Raw genomic sequence first — 23,563 nt, forward strand, 5'->3', positions numbered from 1 at the left:
GGGTGTAATTTACCCAATAACCAAAACGCTGGAGTGCTGAAAAAAGTGGCGCAAGGGAAAAGTCAACCGTTACCGTTAATTAACGGCGATAATCAATGTTGGTGATATCCAGTGTAGGCTTTTACTAACGAAATAAACCTCTCTACAACGAGACGGTGGCTTACCTGTCAATTATCTCTTCTTATAAATCTCTCTCACATTTTTTTTCCCTCTGTTTCCTCTGTTTTTTTCTTCTATTTTCTTCTCTGTTTTCTCTTTAATGGCCACGAAACAAAGGAAGTAAATGGAAGGAACAAAAAGGGAAAAAACCATATAAACGTATAATTATATAAACAAGAAAATAAATTTTTTAAAAAAAGTTGAAGAGAGAAAAGAAGTGGAAAAAAATGGTGAGTAAGGTTGGGGATGATGATGATTTAGTGGGGCTGAGCATTATAACCGTTCATGAAGGTCCTTCTTCATCTCGATTCCTCGATGCTTATCTCATAAGGTAATCTTTGAAGATCCCTTCATTTCTCTTTTAGAAAACTTGAAATTTCTCTCTTTTTGTTCTTTTGCTTTCTTAAAGTTGGGTCTTCCTTCTTCTTTTTTTTTAATTCTTAAGATGTAATTTGTTTCTTTTTGTTTATGTTAAGTAAAAATAAGAATTGGGTTATTTGTTTTTTTTTTATGGAATTTATGCTTTTGATTCAGTTTCTGGAGACTTTAGGGTTCTTCCTTTAGCAGTTTTTTAGGAAAATATTCAATAGATTTTGTGTTAGAATTTAGGGGAAATATTACATATTTTACAGTTTGTCTGTTATATTGTTGATAAGTTGGGGTTTATTGAATTTGATTTTTCTGGGGATTGTTGTTTTATGTTTTTGATTTTTTGATAAAATTATAGGGTTTTGATTGAGGGGAAATCATGTGGTGATTGATAATTTATTGAGTTTTTGGGGGGTAAATGGAAAAATTCAATTCACAAACAGCAATAGTTACAATCGCCAATTGCATAAGCTGAAATGGGAGCTTCTCTCCTTACAACTTTCTCAATGGAGAATCATCATCCTTCAACTCTTTTATCTATGGATTCGAGTGCTCACGACGAGTTCGATTTAGAAAAAAATCGGCAATCGGTTCTGTCCCGGCCACCGGATATCAATTTGCCGTTATCTGCTGAGCGTAGCCCTCCACCGCAGCAGCCATGGAACTCCGATCAGTGTGATATTCTTGATGTCGGGCTGTGTTCACAAGCTTATGAAACCGAGAGCTACCTTCCAGTCTCGAAAGCCGGACGGAAATGCGCTAAGCGGGTAGATAGTATATGGGGTGCTTGGTTGTTCTTTAGCTTTTACTTCAAACCCGCTTTGAATGAGAAATCCAAGGCTAAGATCGTTCGAGATAGCAATGGTGTTTCTGGTTTCGATAAATCGGATCTTAAGTTGGATGTTTTCATGGTTCAGCACGACATGGAGAATATGTATATGTGGGTTTTCAAGGAGAAACCTGAGAATGCGTTGGGTAAAATGCAGCTTCGAAGTTACATGAATGGGCATTCTCGTCAAGGGGAACGCCTTTTCCCCTTTAGTGTTGATAAGGGATTTATCCGTTCCCATAGGATGCAACGGAAGCATTATAGGGGATTGTCAAATCCTCAATGCGTGCACGGGATCGAACCTGTTCCATCACCGAATCTCATGGCTCTCAGTGAGGAAGATCGGAAGAAATGGATTGAGCTTACCGGAAGGGATTTAAACTTCACGATTCCACCTGAAGCTAGTGATTTTAGTTCATGGAGAAACCTCCCGAACACTGATTTTGAGCTCGAGAGACCTCCAATAATGAAGAGCGTACTCAATTTATCTACTCAATCTTCGAGCCATATGTACAGTGATGGCACTGACTTATCACTTGTGAGCAACAAAAGGAGGAAAGACGATGATTGCTATTTGCCAGTCATTCCTCCATCCGACCGAATCCCAGACATGGAAATTCATCCTAGTGAACCACACTGGTTAAATGACTTCAGCGGGGTAATGAAAAACGCTTACGGTCCCGTTACCGCTGTGAAAGCCATCTATGAGGATGAAGCCAGTTACTTGATCATTATCAGCTTGCCTTTTGTTGATCTTCAAAGGGTAAAGGTCTCATGGAGGAACACACTCACTCATGGTATTATAAAACTATCTTGTGTGAGCACAACATGTATGCCGTTCATCAAACGACACAACCGGACATTCAAGCTTACAGATCCCGCTCCCGAGCATTGCCCTCCCGGCGAATTCGTTAGAGAAATCCCATTGTCAACTCGAATCCCCGAAGACGCCGACATAGAAGCATATCACGATGGGCCAGGTTCTGTTCTCGAGATTATGGTTCCGAAACTACGGATGGTACCTGAAGAACATGAAATCCGGGTTTGTCTTCGTCCTAAACATGTAGGGAATGATCTCATGTTGACATGAACTATAAAAGGGTAGTTGCTATGGTTGGTTCTGCATTGTTTTTACTGACTTTTGTACCATACAATGTAATCTATGAAAACAAAAATATGGGTCTTCCGTTTTTTACTTTTTACCATTTTTGTCCCACTAATTAATATGTTTTGTTTAGTGGTCCTTTTTTGACTGTAATTAGATTTTGATTTTTCGGACATTTGATTATATTAAACTTGTGTTTTGTAGTTTCAGACATTTATTGAATTTTAATGAAGAGGTAGAAGTTGTTGAATTACTTGGTTAATCCTTGTATTATAGATCAAAGAACAAATTCGTCTTTTTAGTACAAAATATCGAACAACAAATTTATCCCTCTATTATAAAATAGATAATTTACTCCTTGTATAAATCTTTGAACTTGTTAACTTTTCTCAACTTAACCTGTAAAATATTTTTTGCCGCACTATTTAATTAGGACAAAAGAAAAAGTGAAGCATTAAATTCAACATTGAAGCTAAATTTTAAGTATTTAATTTTGATTAAAATAAATTTTAAGTATTTAACTAAAAAATTTAAGTATCAAAATGATATCATTAGACACATTATTTGAATAAAAAATGCACGTATTTAATTAGGACAAAAGAAAAACGTAAAGCACTAAATTGAATATTAAAGCTAAATTTTAGATATTTAATTTTGACTAAAAAATTTTTAAGTATCAAATAAAAAAACTTAAGTACTAAAGTGAATATTAAAGCAAAACTTAAATATCAAATTGAACATTGAAACTAAGCTCAAGTTTCAAATAGTACATTAACCAACTAAAACTAAGAATACACAATATCGCTATAAAATAATCATGGGTAAATTACAATTAAGATCACTAAATTATTAATAAATTTATGTTTTGGTCACTCAAATTTTAAAAAGTTACAAATTAGTCATTAAACTATTCAAAAGTTTTCAATTAAGTCACTGAGCTGTTAATTTTTTTTTAAAATATAGAACGATTAGATGATACAGTGGAGTAGTACCCATTAACGAGAAGAAGAACATACTTAGATCTAAGTTGATTTGACAGTTGATGTTGAAGACCAAAGAAAGAGTTATTTGAATTTTAATTCTCAAATTTGTGACATTCAAAGCTCTTTTATAAAAAAAAAAAGAAAAAAAAATTTTAGAAGAGATGAGTAAGGGAGAGCTTTTGATTGTGTAGGTAATTCGAATAGAGAAGGTTATACAATAACAACTTTAACAGTCTAATAACTTAAATAAAAACTTTCGAATAGTAACTTTTTGATATTGAATAAATTTAATGACTTTAGATGTAATTTACCCGGTAAACGAAACGGTGGAGCATTGAGAAAAGTGGCGCGAAGGAAAAGTGCACCGTTACCGTTAAGTAACGGCGATAATTAATATGGGTGATATCCAGTGTAGGCTTTTACTAACGATATAAACCTCTGTATAATGAGACGGTGGCTTACCTTTCAATTATCTCTCTTCTCATTATCTCTTTCACTTTTTTTTTTATTATTATTTTCATTTTCCTCTGTTTTTTCTTTTCTATTTTCTTCTCTGTTTTCTCTTTATTGGCCACAAAACAAAGCAAGTAAATGGAAGGAACAGAAGGGGGGGGGGGGAAGCATATAAACGGATAATAATATAAAAAAGAAAATAAAAGTTAAAAAAATAGCTGAAGAGATAAAGGAAAGGGAAAAAAATGGTGGGTAAGGTTGGGGATGATGATGATTTAGTGGAGCTGAGCATTATAATCGTTCATGAAGGTCCTTCTTCATCTCGATTCCTCGATGCTTATCCCATAAGGTAACCTTTAAAGATCCCTTCATTTCTCTTCTAGAAAATTTGAAATTTCTCTCTCTTTTTTTAATTTTGCTTTGTCAAAGTTGGGTCTTCTTTTTTTTTTTTAATTCTTAAGATGTAATTTTTTTTATGTAAAGCAAAAATAAGAATTGGGTTTTTTGTTTTTTTATGGAATTTATGCTTTTGATTCAGTTTCTGTAGATTTTAGGGTTCTTTCTTTAGCAGCTTTTTAGGGAAATTTATTGTGTTAGAATTTAGGGTAAAATTATTTATGTTTTACAATTTGTTTGTTATATTGTTAATAAGTTGGGTTTTGTTGAATTTGATTTAAAAAAAATAAGTTGTTGATTTCTGTGGGTTTTTCTGGGGATTGTTGTTTTATGTTTTCTTTTATAAAATTCTAGGGTTTTGATTGAGGGAAAAATCATGTGGTGATTGATAATTTATTGAATTTTTTGGGGGGTTTTTTGGGGTAAATGGAAAAATTCAATCCACAAGCAGCAATTATTACAATCTCCAATTGCATAAGCTGAAATGGGAGCTTCTCTCCTTACAACTTTCTCAATGGAGAATCATCATCCTTCAACTCTTTTATCTATGGACTCGAGCGCACACGACGAGTTTGATTTAGACAAGAATCGGCAATCGATTCTGTCCCTGCCACCGGATATCAATTTGCCACTATCTGCCGAGCGTAGCCCTCCACCACAGCAGCCATGGAACTCCGATCAGTGCGATATTCTAGATGTTGGGCTGTGTTCACAAGCTTATGAAACCGAGAGCTACCTTCCAGTCTCGAAAGCCGGACGGAAATGCACTAAGCGGGTAGATAGCATATGGGGTGCTTGGTTGTTCTTTAGCTTTTACTTCAAACCTGCTTTGAATGAGAAATCCAAGGCTAAGATCGTTCGAGATAGCAATGGTGTTTCTGGTTTCGATAAATCGGATCTTAAGTTGGATGTTTTCATGGTTCAACACGACATGGAGAATATGTATATGTGGGTTTTCAAGGAGAAACCCGAGAATGCATTGGGTAAAATGCAACTTCGAAGCTACATGAATGGGCATTCTCGCCAAGGGGAACGTCCTTTTCCTTTTAGTGTGGATAAGGGATTTATCCGTTCCCATAGGATGCAACGGAAGCATTATAGAGGATTGTCGAATCCTCAGTGTGTGCACGGGATCGAACTTGTTCCATCACCGAATCTCATTGCTCTCAGTGAAGAAGATCGGAAGAAATGGATTGAGCTTACCGGAAGGGATTTAAACTTCACGATTCCACTCGAGGCTAGTGATTTTAGTTCATGGAGAAACCTCCCGAACACTGATTTTGAGCTCGAGAGACCTCAGATAATAAAGAACATACCACATTCTCACTCGAGGAAACTGCTCAATGGGTCTGGACTCAATTTATCTACTCAATCATCGAGCCATACGTACGGTGATGGCACAGACTTATCACTTGTGAGCAACAAGAGGAGGAAAGACGATGATTGCTTTTTGCCTGTCATTCCTCCTTCTGACCGAATCCCGGACATGGAAATTCATCCTAGTGAACCACACTGGTTAAACGACTTCAGCGGGGTAATGAAAAGCACTTACGGTCCTGTTACCGCTGCGAAAGCCATCTACGAGGACGAAGCCAGTTACTTGATCATTATCAGCTTGCCTTTTGTAGATCTTCAAAGGGTAAAGGTCTCATGGAGGAACACACTCACTCATGGTATTATAAAACTATCTTGTTTGAGCACATCGGCTATGCCGTTTATCAAACGACACAACCGGACATTCAAGCTTACAGATCCCGCTCCCGAGCATTGCCCTCCCGGCGAATTCGTTAGAGAAATCCCATTGTCAACTCGAATCCCTGAAGATGCCCACATAGAAGCATATCACGACGGGCCAGGATCCGTGCTTGAGATTATGGTTCCGAAACTACGGATGGTGCCCGAAGAACACGAAATCCGGGTTTGTCTTCGGCCTAAACATGTGGGGAATGATCTTATGTTGACATGAATTATAAAAGGGTAGTTGCTGTGGTTGGTGCTGCATTGTTTTTACTGACTTTTGTACCATACAATGTAATCTATGAAAACAAAAATATGGGTCCTACATTTTATGTTTTTACCATTTTTGCCCCACTAATTGATATATTTCTTTGTAGTGGTCCTTGTTTGACTGTAATTAGAATTTGATTTTTCAGACATATTTGATTATATTTAGTCATTAATATAAGATATATTAAACTTGTGTCTTGTAGTTTCAGACATATTTATTGAATTTTAATGAAAAGGTAGAAATTGTTTAATTACTTGGTGAGTCCTTTTATTAACACGTAAATTGTTTTTTGGTCCACAATTTTTATCCAAATTTTGGTTCCATGTGATGATCTTGTGCTTTGATATTGTGCCAAAATTATATTTTCATAGAATAATCAAGTCATCATGTATTATAATTTTAGAGTATCGTATCATCATAAAGATCAAAATTGAGAAAAAATTAATGATATTCAAGTCATTACAAAAATATAAATCATTAACATTTCGAGAGCTTAAAATAATGTTTCTGGTCATATGGCTAAAACAGTTTAAAGTGGATTAAATAACGTACAACTGTTTCGAGAGTTTTTAGATTCAGTATGAACTCTACCAATAGTTGCGCGTAATACTATTTTTCTACATTGATAGCATTTTAAGATTGTAATTGTTTTATGCTGTTTTTTAAAAAAAATTTAAATTAAATCTAAACAAAATTCACGTATAATTTAAATATAGTAAAACTCGAACACAAATATTTAAAATTGGAGACCTATGACTTATCCTTTATCAATTATTTCAAAGTTTCATTGTCATAATTAATTTAATCCTAAATCAAGGACACAAGACCAAGTCCAACTGCCACCTAATTTGATGGAAAAGGGCAAAATTACTGTTTAACACTAATGAAAACATATAAAACATATAAAGTGGTGACACCTAACAACCTTTTATTTTATATAGGTATAATATTTTTTTAGCCCTCCAACTTTATAAAAAAATTATTTTAATTTTTTATTTAATTTTTTTTTCTTTTAACCTTTAAATTTATATTTTTTTTATCAAATCACCCCAAATGGATAGAGAAGTTAACGTTTGTTAACTTTGCTGACATAGCATACACGTGAATTGTTGTGTAGATGACATGTTAGCATTTAATTAATTTTAAAAATTTAAAAGATATTTTTTATAGTTGTTTATATACTTAAAATAATTTTAATGATTTTTCAATTTTTATATTTTCTTGAATTTTAAAATTTAAAAAATTAATTTAATGCCGATGTGTCATCTACGTATGTCACTTCAGTAAAATTAAAAATATTAACTTTTTCTTCTATTTTGAAATGATTTGATAAATAAAAATAAAAATTAAATGAATGATTAAAATAATATTTTTGTAACATTAGAGGTCTAAATAAGTCATCTTACCTTTTATATAATATAAAAGAAAGGTATAAATGATAGATAATTTGGGTGAAAAGAGATACTAATAATAAATAAGCTAAGCTATCTGTGGTGGGTGGGTGGGTGGGGAATTAGTCCACATTCTATGTATGGCTAATGACTAGTAGGAATTTGAGGGCAAATTCTTGTAGATTTAAAAAACTTAGGTCAAGTATGGCGTCTCTTTAGCTTAGCTTATCTTAAATTGACACTTTTGGTAGACTTTAACGTGGGCAGTGTAACTTGAGGGGATGAAATTTTTTCTCTTTGTTGATTGATTTTATTTAAATTTGTTGTATCGAGTTTTATTTAGGATAATTTAATATTTAATTTATAAATTTGTTAATTTTTTTATTTTGATCTTTTATTTTTTTAAGTTCACGTTAATTCTTGAATTTGGTAAGTTTTATATGTTTTGATCCATTTGATTATGTAATATTTCGAGATTATATCACATCATAACTTTTTTTTTTAAAATGGTACAATAGCATAGCACCAAGTCGGCATAATAATTAAAATTAGAAAAGATTGTCAAGTTCCAAAACTAAGAGACACTCAATGTCGTTAAATTATTAGTAAATTTACGTTTTAATCACTTAACTTTAAAAAAATTATAAAATGATATAAAATGATCACTGGACTATTCAAAAGCTTTTATTCTGGCTACTTAGTTCCAATCGACAGTTCGACAACCAATATCCATTACAAGAAAAAGAACATAAATTAATATAAGTCAAACGACAGTCTGTGTCGAATATTAGAAAAAAGAAAGTTTGGATTTTGATTTATAGATCATTAACATTTAAAGTTGTTTCATAAAAAATATAAATTATAAAAAAGAAAAGGAAATTAAAATTTTCGATTGATGGTGTGAATAAAGAAAGCCATACATAAACGATTTTAATATTTCAATGAACGGGATTAAACCGGACAGACGGTCCGGTTGATGCTGAAGTGTGGCTATAAGGTAACGTATGGCATCTAATAAAGTAGTACACTTTTTTATCATTTAACGCGCTTTTTTTTTTTTTTTTTATGGCTCATAGCCGTGTTGTAGGTATCGTCTTATCTATATGTACCAATTGTCAAAGCTAATAGTTAATTTTTTTATTAGGATTTAGTTGTTATATTTTAATTTTATTATTTTTTAGTCCTTATACTTTTTTAATTGTGAAGTTTTAGTTTTGGCTTAAAATTTTTAAAATTTAGGGGTGAAACCAAAAAAAAATTTAGGGGGCAGAACTGAATTATAAATTTTTGTGAGGTCACAATGTAAATTTATTATGTATTAATTTATAATTTTATCATTTTTAAGGGACTAAACATATTCTTTTTCATATTTTGAGGGCAGAAATGAAATTTTACCACGATTAACTTGAAATTTTATTATTTCTAGTGAGTCTGAATTGGAATTTTTCATTTTAGGGAGGGGTCGAAGCCCTTAACAACCCCCTCCCCGATAATCTCTTCTAATAATGATCAAATTGGAGAACAAAAATTAAACCTATAACTTATGCATAGGTCAAAACTAATAGTAGAATTTAACCTAGTAGATTTAACTACTGCCATTTGAGATAGGATTAAAATTTAAAAATTTAAAAACTATAAGGACTAATAATAAAATTTTCCCTTGTTTGGCAAGGAAAAACACACACGCATACGAAGTCTATTGTTGAACAGGTTCTTATCTATGTCGGTTACAGTTATAGAAAAAAATATTTGTATTTTTTTAGGGGTTAAATACCTATGAGGTTTCTGTATTATAGAGACTGAATCAATTTAGTCTCTATACTATTAAAAATATCAAATAAGTCTAAATTGTAATAGAGTTAACATTTATTTTATAAAAAAATCTTGAAAATTATTATTTTTCAAATGCAACTAAATTTCAAATAAAAGATTTCATTTATAGAACACAAAACTTTAAAAATATTAACTTTGTCATAGTAAATATAAATTCTATTCCAGTTTGGCCTTATTTGATTCTTTTCAATAGTATAAAGATTAAATTGATATATTTAATAGTAAAGGGACTAATTTGATTATATTCCTACAATAGAGAGACCCCTCAAGTATATTAACCATTTTTTAGGTCTAAAATCATTGCGTGCCGACGCAAAGTGATAAGGAAGAGTGAAGATGGTGCGTCCAAAAACATCCTCAGAAAAGATGGATTGAATTGTAAAGTGGGTTGGACCACTTGTCTCCCTTTGAATCATCATTGCTTACGAATTTTTGATAGGGAGCATTTACTATCAATCACATGAGAATATATTGGTATAAATATTAAATTTACACAAATTTTAGTTTATTTAAGTTTTTTTGGGTGTCGTTCAGATTGTGTGATCTGTATATTTATACAATAAGATATTATTTATCGATAAGATAGATTAGGTAGGCTTTATGCATGTAAACACATTCATTACTCTAGCCTAGATACGTCATCAACCTACGCACTTACCTCGCAAGCTTAGTACTTGAGTCAAGCCTGCGAGCTCATTAGGGCCTGGTCTAGTCCCAAACTTGAGATGGGTTTAGGCCAATAATAATAATCATCCTAACAAGTTTAATTTGTAATTTGATACATTAATTTCAATTTGCTGTAGTTAAATACACAAAATTGAAATGTGGTTTATATGTATACGTAAAATTTTGATTTCGATTCAATTGTACACATTTAAATGAATAAATACATATATTTATTTTCATATTGAATTAATATAATTATTTGTGTATGTTTTATATCAACATAAAATGATGTTAATTCAATAATATTATTAATTATTTGCAAAAATAAATAAAATCAAATTTTCATATATAAAATTGTGCAAAATTAAAGTCTATGTATGACATTGCACATTGAATCAAAGTTCATGTATAATTTTAATATTTATCTCCTTTTTCATGTGTTTATTTTAAAAAATTCTTTTATTAAAATATTGTGAAGATTAAAATTAATTAAATTTGTAACTAATATACAGTAATTTGAATTAATTCAAATTTATTATTCAAAAAGTAAAGCAAATCCATATATATATATATATATATATAATTGAAATATCTCGGTTTATATTCATATTTGTTTCAATTCTTTACGACTAATAATAATTAAAGTTGTTATACATTATGAGAGATGATTTATAAAACTGAGATATTATGTTATTTGTATCTATTTCTAATAAAAACATGCCACTTCAGTATTTTCATCCTAAATTTCAACATATTATATTGGATTTAAATTATTTTTTACAGGATGAAAATACTGAAGTGACAAATTCTTATTAAAAGGGATATCCCAATTTTATATAATCTTTTCTACTCGATTATTGAGCTTTTAGTTAACGATTTAAAATGTTTCTTCCAATGGATATCTATGGGCTTCATTTTTGTTCTTCTTGATGATATTGTAGATTTTGTTTAGGGGTCATTAAAACGAACGTTTATGGGTTTTTTTTTTTTGTTGAGGTTGGGTGTGATGGTTCTTGAAAACAAACTGGGGTGATTGCTTACGCTTTTGAAATTAGATAGTTAGAGTTAGGTTTTCGAGATTGGGTATTTAGAATTTGGGTTCTTGAATGAAATTGAATTGGGTTTTTAAATCTGGGTATTTTGATTGGGGTATTGGGATTTGGGTATTTTAAATTTTGTTTTTTAAATTGGTGTTTAAATTGGTTAAATTAGTTAAATATGTCGAAAAAATATTAATTAATAAAATAGATCAATTTTGTTGAAATTTAGGGAAATATGTCGTTTTTTGAGAGTGTGAAAGTGCACCCACAGAGGCGTAGCTAGGGGGCTGGTAGGAGCCCCGGTCTCCCTTAAAATAAAAAAATTATTATTTAAATCCTTCAAAATTTTTTAAAAATTTAAATTAATAAAAGTAAAATTACACTTTAGCCCCCTTAAATTTATAAAATTTTGATTTACTCATTTAAAAATTATAAAGATATAAACTATAAAAAGTTAAAATTTCATTCAGCCTCCTAAAAATTTGTTCTGGCTTTACCCCTGCGCACCTAGCTTTTCTGCTGACATGTAAGAGAAAGTGCACACAGCTATATGTGTTTTTTGATAATTACAAATAAAGCACATCCAATTGGAGAAAGAATTGTATAAAACTATGATTTCATATTATCCCTACCTCTCCCCAATAAATTTTTTCTCATGATTTTCAGTCTTTTCCTCTTGAAAAATTTCAAATCTTACTAAAAATGCTAAAAATCAAGAGTAAAAAGTTGATTTATTATTCTCCTATTAGAAAGTAGGGATGACGTGGAATCACAATTTTATACAATCTTTTCTCTATTAAATTGGGCACACGTTCACACTAACTGTGCAGAAAGTGCTTCCAGTTGGACGTGCATTCACATTCTTTCTCAAAAAATAACATATTTTTTTTAAATTAAAAAAAATAATCTATTTAATAATTAATTTCTTTCCGACATATTAGCTAATTTAGCCGTTTAAATTAGGAATTTATTTTTTAATTCTAATAAATTGACTCTTGTTTTTCAGTGCATTACACTTTCAAAAAATCACTTTTTTAGAGATTGGATCCACAAGGGCAAGATAAGTCAGAGAACTGTTCTCTATCTCTCAAAATTTAATATTTGTTTATGTGTGTATATATATTATTCCATGTTGATTGTCCGAGAGAAGATGGCAAAATGGTATTGTACATTGATATTATAATGCTACTGCTATTTATATATAATGGTTATTATATTATATATTCTATTTATACAATGTTCTTACTAATTGTTATTTATATGTAATTCTACTATATATATGATATTGGTGGTATATATGCTATTTCGAAAAAATACTATTTAGTATTTGGTTGCAATGTGTTACTGAAATTTGGGTTTTTTTAGTTTCTCATTTTGCATAGTGTTGACGTAAGAAACTTTTTTTTATTTATCGAAATGGATCTGAAGACCACTATCTCAATATTAACAAGCATCACCGAGTACAAGTCCATGAATATCGCTTGGATACTCTATATTAAAAGAAAAGGTACAATATTTATCAATAGAAAGTTTACAAAGGCCATCGACCACCCTATCATTCAAACGAGCGATCTACTCAATCACAGACTTGATAGTTCTTCAATCGAAATTCAGAAATTAAATATCCATTCAATACTATTGTTATGTGCCCAAGCAATACCTTCTCTCAATGTCTCCGCCTCAGCCCACTGAATATCCATGTTATAATCCAGGTAAACTACACCACCACCTTTTAAATTACCCAATATCAATTTAAGCGAATAAATTACCCAAGTTCAAGCAATAAACTGTATTTTAAGCGAATCTAATTTAAAATAGAGCCCACACCAATTACTTAGTCTACTTCCTCAATCTTAGGGCCAGCACCGCTTCCACCAGACGGAGGAGCATCCTCATCCATACTACCACCCATATCACCACCAGCACCTTGGTACATTTTAGCAATGATAGGGTTACAAACACTCTCCAATTCCTTCATTTTATCTTCAAATTCATCAGCTTCAGCCAACTGGTTACTATCCAACCATTGAATAGCTTCTTCAATAGCATCTTCAATCCTTTTCTTATCATCTGGTGAGAGCTTTGAACCAATCTTTTCATCTTTCACTGTGTTTCTCATGTTGTAAGCGTAATTCTCCAATGCGTTCTTTGCTTCCACTTTCTTCTTGTGTTCTTCGTCTTCAGATTTGTATTTCTCAGCTTCTTGAACCATCTTTTCGATCTCTTCTTTCGAAAGTCTTCCTTTATCGTTCGTGATGGTGATTTTGTTCTTTTGACCGGTTGTTTTGTCTTCGGCTGAAACGTTTAAGATGCCGTTGGCGTCAATATCGAAGCACACGGTGATTTGCGGTACACCTCGTGGAGCTGGTGGGATGCCGGAGAGTTCGAATTTGCCTAATAAGTTGTTATCTCTTGTTCTTGTTCGTTCACCTTCGTAAACTTGGATTAATACACCGGGTTGGTTATCGGAGTATGTTGAAAAGACCTGTTCTTTCTTAGTGGGGATGGTAGTGTTTCTTGGGATCAAAACAGTCATCACACCGCCGGCGGTTTCTAATCCGAGGGATAACGGGGTGACATCTAAAAGCAGGAGGTCTTGTACCTTTTCATTGCCTTCGCCACTTAAAATTGCGGCTTGGACTGCGGCACCGTACGCGACAGCTTCGTCAGGGTTGATGCTTTTGCAAAGCTCTTTACCATTGAAGAAATCCTGCAATAGTTGTTGAACTTTGGGAATTCTAGTGGAACCACCAACGAGGACGACATCATGGACACTGCTCTTGTCCATCTTGGCATCCCTTAAGCATTTCTCAACTGGTTCCATACACTTTCTGAATAGATCCATGTTGAGCTCCTCAAATCTGGCTCGGGTTATGGTTGAGTAAAAGTCAATACCTTCGTATAACGAATCTATTTCAATGGTGGTTTGAGCGGTGGACGAAAGAGTTCTTTTCGCCCTCTCGCAAGAAGTCCTCAACCTTCTAAGAGCTCTAGGGTTACCACTAATGTCTTTCTTGTTCTTTCTCTTGAACTCTTGCACGAAATGGTTCACCATTCGGTTGTCAAAATCTTCGCCTCCGAGGTGAGTGTCTCCGGCAGTGGCCTTCACTTCAAAGATACCTTCTTCAATGGTGAGAAGGGAGACATCAAAAGTACCGCCACCGAGATCAAAGATCAAGACATTCTTTTCACCAACACTGGTTGCCTTCTTGTCAAGACCGTAAGCAATGGCTGCAGCCGTTGGTTCATTGATGATTCGCATGACGTTGAGTCCGGCAATGACACCAGCATCTTTTGTTGCTTGACGCTGAGAGTCATTGAAGTATGCAGGGACGGTAACAACAGCATTCTTAACTGTAAAACCAAGGTAGGCCTCAGCGATTTCACGCATCTTAATAAGGACCATAGAAGAGATTTCCTCAGCAGCAAATTGCTTCTCCTCGCCCTTGTAATTGACGACAATCATTGGTTTGTCACCAGGTCCTGCTATGACCTTGAATGGCCACAATTTGATATCACTTTGCACTGAAGAATCAGTGAATCTACGACCAATCAACCTCTTAGCATCTGTATATGATGAAGCACATTAGTTTAGATTAAATAAAAATAATGAACAATACAACAAGAAAAACAAGAGACTAAGCACAATATTTTAATCCATGAACTATATGATAATATGAATAAGCATTAAAAACACACAACATTTTGATCATGTTATTTAAGCTGAGTGTGAGTGAAAACATTGATTACTGATATTTGATGTTCATATTCTTATATTTATATGAACGCGAATACTTTAATATAGTGAAGAGTCAAAACATACATAATATAACTAGTGAAATTAGTGACGGTATAACGTTGATTATGTCATGCAAAAATAATGATACCATAAAACTAGATTATGAATTAACATATTAGAACCAGTAAGCATTGACCACTAACACTTATCAGCTCTGTAATAAGACTTTTAAGAGCCAAAGGTCAAATAAAACTAAGAATAAAGCAAAAAACTACGCAATAAAGCATTGACCATTAACACTTATCAGCTCTGTTTTAAGACTTTTAAGAGCCGAAGGTCAAATAAAACTAAGACTAGAGCAAAAAACTACACAATAACAACTATATTAGACAAGCCAAAGTTTAATTCAACAAATAGCTAACAGTTCACCTAAATATTCAAGAAACAGTACGATTCAGCTTCGAACTAGGATCTAAAAACAAGCTAAAGTTGTCCTCCCTACGTAAATCTTATAAAACTTAGCTCGTAAACTTCAGATCTGTATTTTTTTGTAATTCATCAAACAGCTACAGTTCACATAAGGATTCAAAAAACAGTACGATTCAGCTTCGACCTATAATCTAAAACCAAGCTAAAGCTGTTCTTCCTACGCTAGTCATAGGCTCATAGCAAACTTAGCTCGTAAACTTCAGTTTTGTATTTTTTTTTTGTAATTCATCAAATAAATAATAGTTCACGTAAAGATTCAAAAACCGGTATCATTCAAGCTTCGAACTAGAATCTAAAAACAAGTTAAATCTGTTCTTCCTACGTAAATCTTAGCGATCTTAGCTCGTAAACTTCAGATCTGTATTTTTAAGCAAAACAACTAATCTTAGCATAGATCGAAAGTATGCAAATTCAGATCCAATCAAATACGAGATTCAAACTTCAAAATAAAGCAAAGTTACAAAACAGAGTCGAAGCTTACCGAAGACGGTGTTAATCGGGTTCATTGCAACCTGGTTCTTTGCTGCATCTCCGATCAAACGCTCGGTATCAGTAAAACCAACATAAGACGGCGTCGTTCTGTTACCTTGATCGTTAGCGATGATTTCAACACGGTCATGTTGCCAAACACCAACGCAAGAATAAGTTGTACCGAGATCGATACCGATAGCTGGACCTTCTCCTTTACCGGCCATTACTAACTATTTGTTGTGTAGACGAAAAGAATGTAAAGAACAAAGAAGAAAATTAACGAAAACTGAGAATCAGCTACGAACGGCTAGGGTTTCAAGTTGAAGCGTATGAAGCAAAGAGTTGGTTTATATAGAGTTTTTTAAAAAAGAAAATTGATTTCTAGAATGTTCTAATCCCTGTAGATTTGGAACCGTCGGATGTCGGAAATTGTTTTAACGGTCCCAGATCCATTTTAGCCTTTCATGTCTAAATCTGTCATTTCCAGTCAGGTGTCCATGGTTCGAGCCTAATCGATATTCGATTTTTTTAAAAGTTAAACTTGAGCTCAAATTTAACTCGGTTTAATTCTCTAAATGAACTAATATTATTGTTTAAAAATAATTATATAATTTTATATTAATATTTATAAAATAAATTATTATTAAATCTCGACTCAATATATACAGAGCAAATTATCTAACCCATAAATAGATATAATAGTTATATAAAATGTGTTTGAGTTGAGTAAATATATTATAGAGGCGCTTGTATTAGAAATTGAATTGTATTCGATTCTTTTTATTTAAAAATAATAATAAATTAATTTATGTACATTAATAAAGAATAAAATAATTTTTCTATTAAATTTTTTATTAATTTTTATTACTAAAAATTAATTTTATTAATTTTTTAACCTACATATTGGGTTCAAATTCAAATAATTTGAATTTAATTTCAACAAAGTTCAAGATGGTTGAACTCGATTTTTTTCTAATTAACCAATAAATAGTCGCCACGTCATTGAGAGATAGATATCTGATGGGATGTTGACCGTACGTTTGAGATCTGACGTTTCTGATTGGCCGAAGAAAAGGGCACATGCGAAGAATCTTGTTACGGCTGTTTCTCATTGGACCGTCACCATCTAGGTAGATTCATTCTATGTTAGGAAAAACAAAAGGTGAAAACTCGAAGACTTTTTTGGTCTTTTCCGTTGTCTGCTATTACCTTTTGTCTGTGTTGGGCTCGAGTACCGCGCAAGTTGGATAGTGAAAAGACATAAAAGGACACTTATGCAAGTGGCTGGATGCACAAATGAAATTGATTACATATGGTCAAATTATATAATAGTCCCTGTACTATGCCTAACTTATAGTATTAGTCCTTATCCTTTAATTTGGTCAAATTTACAACATATACAATTATAAAGACTAATAACACAATTTAACCTTTTCTTATTGCCTTCTTTTACTTTTTTCTGTGTCGTGCTCGAGGAACACGCAAGTTGTTGGTGTGAAAAGACGTAAAAGAAACACTCGTGCACGTGCCTAGTTGCACAAAGGAAAATGATAGAATAAGCTAATAATTATATTTACACAGTCAAATTCAAACTCTTGATTATGGAAATAAATAATTACATAATCAAGTAATCTAATCAATTTATAATTTTATACTAATTAATTAATTTCAGTTAATTACTTAATTCTTTTTGACAATAAAATAAATAAAATATCATATTAAATTGTGGTATATAAATTAACTAAACGTGAGTTTAGATGGACGCAGTGATGTAGTACAGTGCGTTTAGTTTACTTTTTATTTTATGTTACAATATCTAATTTTATTATTACCGTTATTTTTATACTAACCGTAGGTAAATACATTATCCATCCAAACTTGCACTAAATCTTACATAAAAGGAACTCCGCATCCTGCAGCAAAGGTTCGAAGGATGTCTCCATACGAATGGGTTGGTTTCACCAAGAAGTTAGCTACTGTATTTGCTTCATGATAAACATGTTTGAAGTTAACAGTCCACTCTTGAAAGTAAAACTTGACAATCTGTCTAAATATGCCCACTTCAATCCTTCCACTTACAATTCCCTTATTGTCAGTTTTCACTATTATCTTTTTATAATCCAAAGACCAAGTTAAAAATAATCCATTCAAAATGCCCAAACCTTCGCCATACCTACAATACTAGTCTCTAAACTTTCTAATAGTACATTGGTAATGTACCAGATACTAACCCTATATATATTATATACTTAATAAATTGGTCTATTTTTTTGGTTTTTTTTAATCAAATATAATATCTTATTTCAGTCAAAAGAGGGGAGGTTCAAAATCAAACCATTACTACATCCCAACCCAACCGAGAAGAGAAAAAAAAAAAATCTCTATAGGCCACCAAACGAGTATTGATTAACCTTTCTAATAGTGGATTTGGGAAAGGGATCATCTCCATGCAACGAGGAGCCCATCCATGTATAGAGGTGCCAGCAAGCTGTATAAATGCGTATGATCTTGTCTACCTCATGGGTCCCTCAATTCTATTGACTAATGGACCCAAAAAGCCAATTATGAAGATAACAATAAGTACAACCACAAGAGAGTTGAAATCCCGATGAGACTTGACAAATCAAAGTCATCGAAGATTTAGAGAATTGAGCCCCATGAGACTCGAAGGATACAACCATCCTAGGCAAAGGATAAATTTATCAATTCGGTCAGACCTAATCCTATGGGCAAAGCCTAAGATAAAAAAAAATGAAAAAGGGTCGATGATCAGTTGTTCCACGACCAAACATCCAATCACCGTAACAACACTTAAACTAGAGACTCAGATGGTTTTGTGCGTGGTGGATGTGCACAAAGGGTGGTTGAGTGCATGGAACCTGTTTGAGCAAAGGCTCAAGCAATTATACGTGGGTTGCGTTTGACACATTCCATGGGCTTCCATCATGTCATGCTTGAGAGTGGTGCCGTCTCGATTGTTAATAAACTTCATTTTAACAGTCTTGATTTGTCCATTTTGGGTTAATTGTTATTAGAAGTCCAAAGTTTGGATGTTTTATTTGATTCGTCGGTTTTTTTCTTATGTAACTCATTGGTTCGATAAAGTTGTAGATTGTCTCAATCATGTGGGCTTAGAATATGACGATACGTACTCTCACATCTAGACTAAATTATATGTCCTCTATTTATGGTATTGTGGTTAATGATGATACTAGTTATGAATGAATGGTCTATTAAGAATATCAGACAAGAGGTCTGTCCCTCCTTGTTGCAGGTTGAAAGAATGAAATTCACATATCTGCCTAAGTTAAATTATGCATCAAGTTGTCAAGTTGGATGCCCTTGTTCATGAACATCTCATTTCCCTTTTCATATGCAAATTGTATTAGCATTTGAATCAAACTCATTCCCCAACAAGGCCCATTTTGGTTCAATTAATAAAGTATGTTTGAAGTATCAATTGGGCTGAATGGTGGGTTGCCCCACAATAAGCTTTAGTCATATATGCTAAAGATTTGGGGTTAAGATTTAGAGAATATGCCAGCTCTCTATACGAAGCAAAAACAGATTACATTCTTAGTTCAAGATAATGTTCATATTAATGTATAATTGCTTTAATGGTTAAATTCTCAAATAAAATTATTTAGAGTAATGAATTACTATGATAAAATTATACAGATTATGTCTTCAAATCATGTTAATTGCATCTTCAAATTATTGAGGTTATAATAATTAAGTTCTTCTATTACTAAATCGATAATTTAATTGTTAAATGACACATCAAATTTTATGTGATATAATTTAAAATGAAAAAATTAATAAAAATGAATATAATAAAATGGATGTTTTAAAAGTTTTATCATTAGCTCTTTCTTTCTTTTTTCAATTTTATTTTATTTTTAGTTTTTCTTTTAAAAGTTATGTAACAATATTCTTTTTCTTTAAAAAATCGTTTTAAATTTAATTACATGAGAATTGGCGTGTCATTTAATAGTTAAATTAATAATTTTAAAAATAAAAGGACTTGATTGATTTAATATTGATAATTTAAAGATGTGATTAAAATATTTAGAAGTTTTAAGGCTAATTTAGAATGAAGGCTATAATTTGATAATATTTAAATAATACAAAATATCGAAAATAATTAAAACTTAACATATAAAAAGAAATAAATAATATCTTAAATTTTATGTAAAAGAAATTATTAAAGTGTAAATAAAGACAAATTCGGTGGGAGAAAGTAGGGCCTTGACTTCCTTACTTTTTCTTTTAAATAACTATGACCAAACTATACTTTAAGACCACTAAAAATTAGTTAATCTAATCTTAATTTTATTGATATAGACATTGTTACCAACGCAGGAGGATGTGAGTTTGAGTACGCTGAAGCTCATTATTCTCTTATTTATGGGTTGGAAGGAACTATAGATATTTATAGAAAAAAAATTTAACTTGATTGATATGGACATTGTTACCAAAGACAGGAAGATGTGAGTTTGAGTACATGAAATATATTTTTCTCCTATTTATGGGTTAAAATAGACTATAGAATACTATTAAAATTAATAATTTAACTTTAAAAATTTTAACGTATTTTTTTAATAATTGTTTTCTAAAGGAGTTATTTAAGTTTTAAACATAAAATTTTAATTTTATCTTAATTTTCTACACAAAATTCTGATTTCTTCTCTAAGTGTAAAGGATTATCTAAACATAATATTTATATTAATATATGCTTCAGTATGATTGCATTTTTAAATTAAAATTATATCATTACGATAAATCATTCAAATATGTAAAATGAATTGAAACATTAAATCTCAACCTAACCCTAAACTTTGAACTTGAACCCTTAAATCCAAGGCCTCAAACTTGTTTAAGGATCAAGATTTTAGATTTGAGGTTCGGGAAAATTTTTTATCAAAATTATGTGTTAATGATATAAAAATTGTTGAAATATTATTATATAATTCGGAATAGACCGTGAATAATGTAGTGAGAACGGTCCATAAAATAATTTTTTTATTTTGAATACATTAATTTACTCTTTTCTTTAATTCCTTATCCAAAGAAAAAAAAAAGCAATTTTCCTAAATAGCCCTCTCTTTTAATACCCAAACTTGACCAAAGTAAGTACATCCGAAATTGAAATCGAGTTTTCTTCTCTTTTTGTCGAAAACTTTATTTATACAATTCTTAACTTATTTATAACCTCCAATTCCTAAAGTGAGGATATAACGCGTTTGAATCTATATATTCTAAATGTTGCAACAACATTGATATTAACGAAATTAAAACACAATTAATGTAGGTTACATGTTGCAAGCTAACTTGCTTGTTAAAAAAGAAATCGAAATAGTTTCACTATGAAAATTAATGTGCTCTTATATGTTTATATGATTCTTTTAACTACCACTATCTGATTACGTTGTTTTTTATATTTTATCTATGATAACAAATTGTAATCGTATTTTTTATATCGTATCTAAAATTATCGGATATAACAAGTTGGGAAGTCATATTTTACTTTCTTATTTTATAATTCATTGAAGATTACATTGGAAATATATTAGGTACATCACCTTTTTGTGTATCAAATTTGAGGCTTACATTCCAAGTGATATATGAATGGCTACAATCTATAAGGCAATTATGTGTGCTTTCATTTTCATGACTAAAATCCCAATCCAAATTTAATTTTGTCCTCATCTAATTCTAGTAGTTCCATCAACTCTTATTTTTAGTCCAATTAATGCCCTGCCTCTGATGTTTGGCTAATCATTAATGTTGTTGATTTATAGTAAATTTGTTGGAAAAAAATTATACATGGTTTTTATTTGAGTATTATATTTAAATTTTTACGTTCTTAAAAGTTAAATTCTTTTTTCGACTGAGTTTTAGTTTGATTAATATGAGTATTGTTGTCAATATATGAAGACGTGTGTTTAAGTGCGTTGAAGCGCATTATCCTCTTATTTATGGGTTGGAGGGGGGTTATGGGCAGTTTTAGACATTTGTTAAAAAGAGCATATATATGATCAGAACTTATAGTAAGGTTGTTTAAAAATAAATGAACTTTAATTTTGTGCCATTTTATACATGGAATTTTAATTTGATTAAATTTCATAAATCACTAACAACATTATCAAATTCTCATCATTTTACGTTGATATATTGCATATACAAACAACTATATTAAAATGAAAATAAATGTATGTATCAATTTCTTAAATGTGTATAATTAAATCAAAAACAAAATTTAATGTATACATATAAATCACAATATTCAAGTTTCATGTGTACAATTTTACCAAATCGAAGTTCATATATCAAACTGTACATTGGATCAAAGTTCATGTATAAATTTGATATTTCATTTTGAATGATATCAAGAATTTAGAGTTTCAACTGATTTAAACTTAGTTGGCACTGTTGCCATTGCAACAATTAAGAGGATATGGGTTCGAACACGTTTAAATCTATTTTTCTTTTAATTTAAGTGTTTGAATAAAAATCATTAAATTTAACAAAAAAAAATTATAAGTGAAATGCCAAGTTTGCTTTTGCATTAAAGAGACTTGATGGAGAGTGACTAAGCTTGGAGAATGGACTTTGTCAATGTAAAATTGATAGCTTAAGCCACGAATTAAATTGCCATTGCAAGTGGAATCATATTAAGCTGTTTGTATCAATGGCAACCATAAATCCAACACTCTTGCTTTCCCAGTTTCCTTTACCGTAAGGAAGAGGGAGATCTTAGACTCCACTTATTAAAATATCAATGGGAATGGCGTATATTAATACTAGATTCATCAATTATGCATCAAACTAAAAAATTCAAATTTAAATTCGAATTTAAAATTAATTTAAACAAATAACAATATAATTCGAAATGATCAAGGTAAGAAATCCAAAATGACCTGATTAAGAAAATGTCAATTGGTAATTACAAATTATTCGAATTCAAAACAACCTAAATCGAAAATGACTAATCTTTTTGTTGAGCGAGAAATCTTCGAAGTGTTGTCTGTTAGGAAATCGACCTGATCCCTTAACAACTGAAAGTATTATCCTTCCGAGAAGATTGTCTCCCATGCTCTGCTGAGAGATAGTGTGCTGTGAGCGACTACTTGGAGGACTTGGTTCACAAAGCCGAGCACCTGGACCATACATGGGTGTATTGCCACTCACCAAGGGGACGTGAGCGTCTCGCTCTAGGCGAGGTTCGAACCCGACCAATTGTCAACAATTTTAAAACTTGAATTGACTTTACCAGATTGATTTCGTAATCACTCAATTATAATAAATTTCATCTTTTATCACCCAACTATAAAAAATAATAAAATCATCACTCAACTATGAAAGTTACCAACCTAATAAATTTACTCTCTTTTTCCATGGTTGTTGATTTATGATACAGTAATTTTTGAACTGCAGAACAAAAATTGGGTGATTCTAGGGAGGATACAAAATTTTCCGGGAAAATTATGATGTCACATTCGGTCATGTATCCTATAACAAGGACGTAGAAGATGTGGCCTGAATGTGACCGCTCATCTTTCAGATATGAACCAGCTGCGATAAGGGTTAGGAGGAGGGTTTCGTAAAAGAATCAAAATCATAAAATAACGA

The 23,563-nt window shown here is 31.7% G+C and overlaps 3 protein-coding genes across 4 annotated transcripts; 2 read left to right on the forward strand and 1 right to left on the reverse strand.

Annotated features, from left to right (window-relative positions):
• The first annotated feature begins 132 nt into the window (after positions 1 to 132).
• Positions 133 to 2,712, forward strand: LOC108461814 (uncharacterized). Its single transcript, XM_017761763.2, has 2 exons — positions 133 to 490; positions 887 to 2,712. Exon 2 carries the CDS (start codon positions 1,005 to 1,007, stop codon positions 2,445 to 2,447), a length of 1,443 nt encoding a protein of 480 aa, XP_017617252.1. The 5' UTR covers positions 133 to 490; positions 887 to 1,004; the 3' UTR covers positions 2,448 to 2,712.
• A 1,137-nt stretch (positions 2,713 to 3,849) lies between these two features.
• On the forward strand, positions 3,850 to 6,490 carry LOC108467169 (uncharacterized). Of its 2 annotated transcripts, none has more exons than XM_053025227.1 (2): positions 3,850 to 4,247; positions 4,649 to 6,490. In XM_053025227.1, exon 2 carries the CDS (start codon positions 4,779 to 4,781, stop codon positions 6,258 to 6,260), a length of 1,482 nt encoding a protein of 493 aa, XP_052881187.1. In that variant the 5' UTR covers positions 3,850 to 4,247; positions 4,649 to 4,778; the 3' UTR covers positions 6,261 to 6,490. The 2 variants fall into 2 exon arrangements, with proteins under 2 accessions (XP_052881187.1, XP_017623208.1); XM_017767719.2 differs by having other exon boundaries at positions 4,746 to 6,490.
• Positions 6,491 to 12,616: 6,126 nt separating this feature from the next.
• LOC108466929 (heat shock cognate 70 kDa protein 2) lies at positions 12,617 to 16,286 on the reverse strand. The gene is made up of 2 exons (XM_017767310.2): positions 15,942 to 16,286; positions 12,617 to 14,799 (listed from the first exon to the last, which is right to left on the reverse strand). The coding sequence occupies exons 1-2, from the start codon at positions 16,153 to 16,155 to the stop codon at positions 13,067 to 13,069; spliced, it is 1,947 nt and encodes a 648-aa protein (XP_017622799.1). The 5' UTR covers positions 16,156 to 16,286; the 3' UTR covers positions 12,617 to 13,066.
• Positions 16,287 to 23,563: the final 7,277 nt, after the last annotated feature.

This window comes from Gossypium arboreum, chromosome 2 (genome assembly GCF_025698485.1).
Source record: "Gossypium arboreum isolate Shixiya-1 chromosome 2, ASM2569848v2, whole genome shotgun sequence".
Taxonomy (NCBI): Eukaryota; Viridiplantae; Streptophyta; class Magnoliopsida; order Malvales; family Malvaceae; genus Gossypium; species Gossypium arboreum.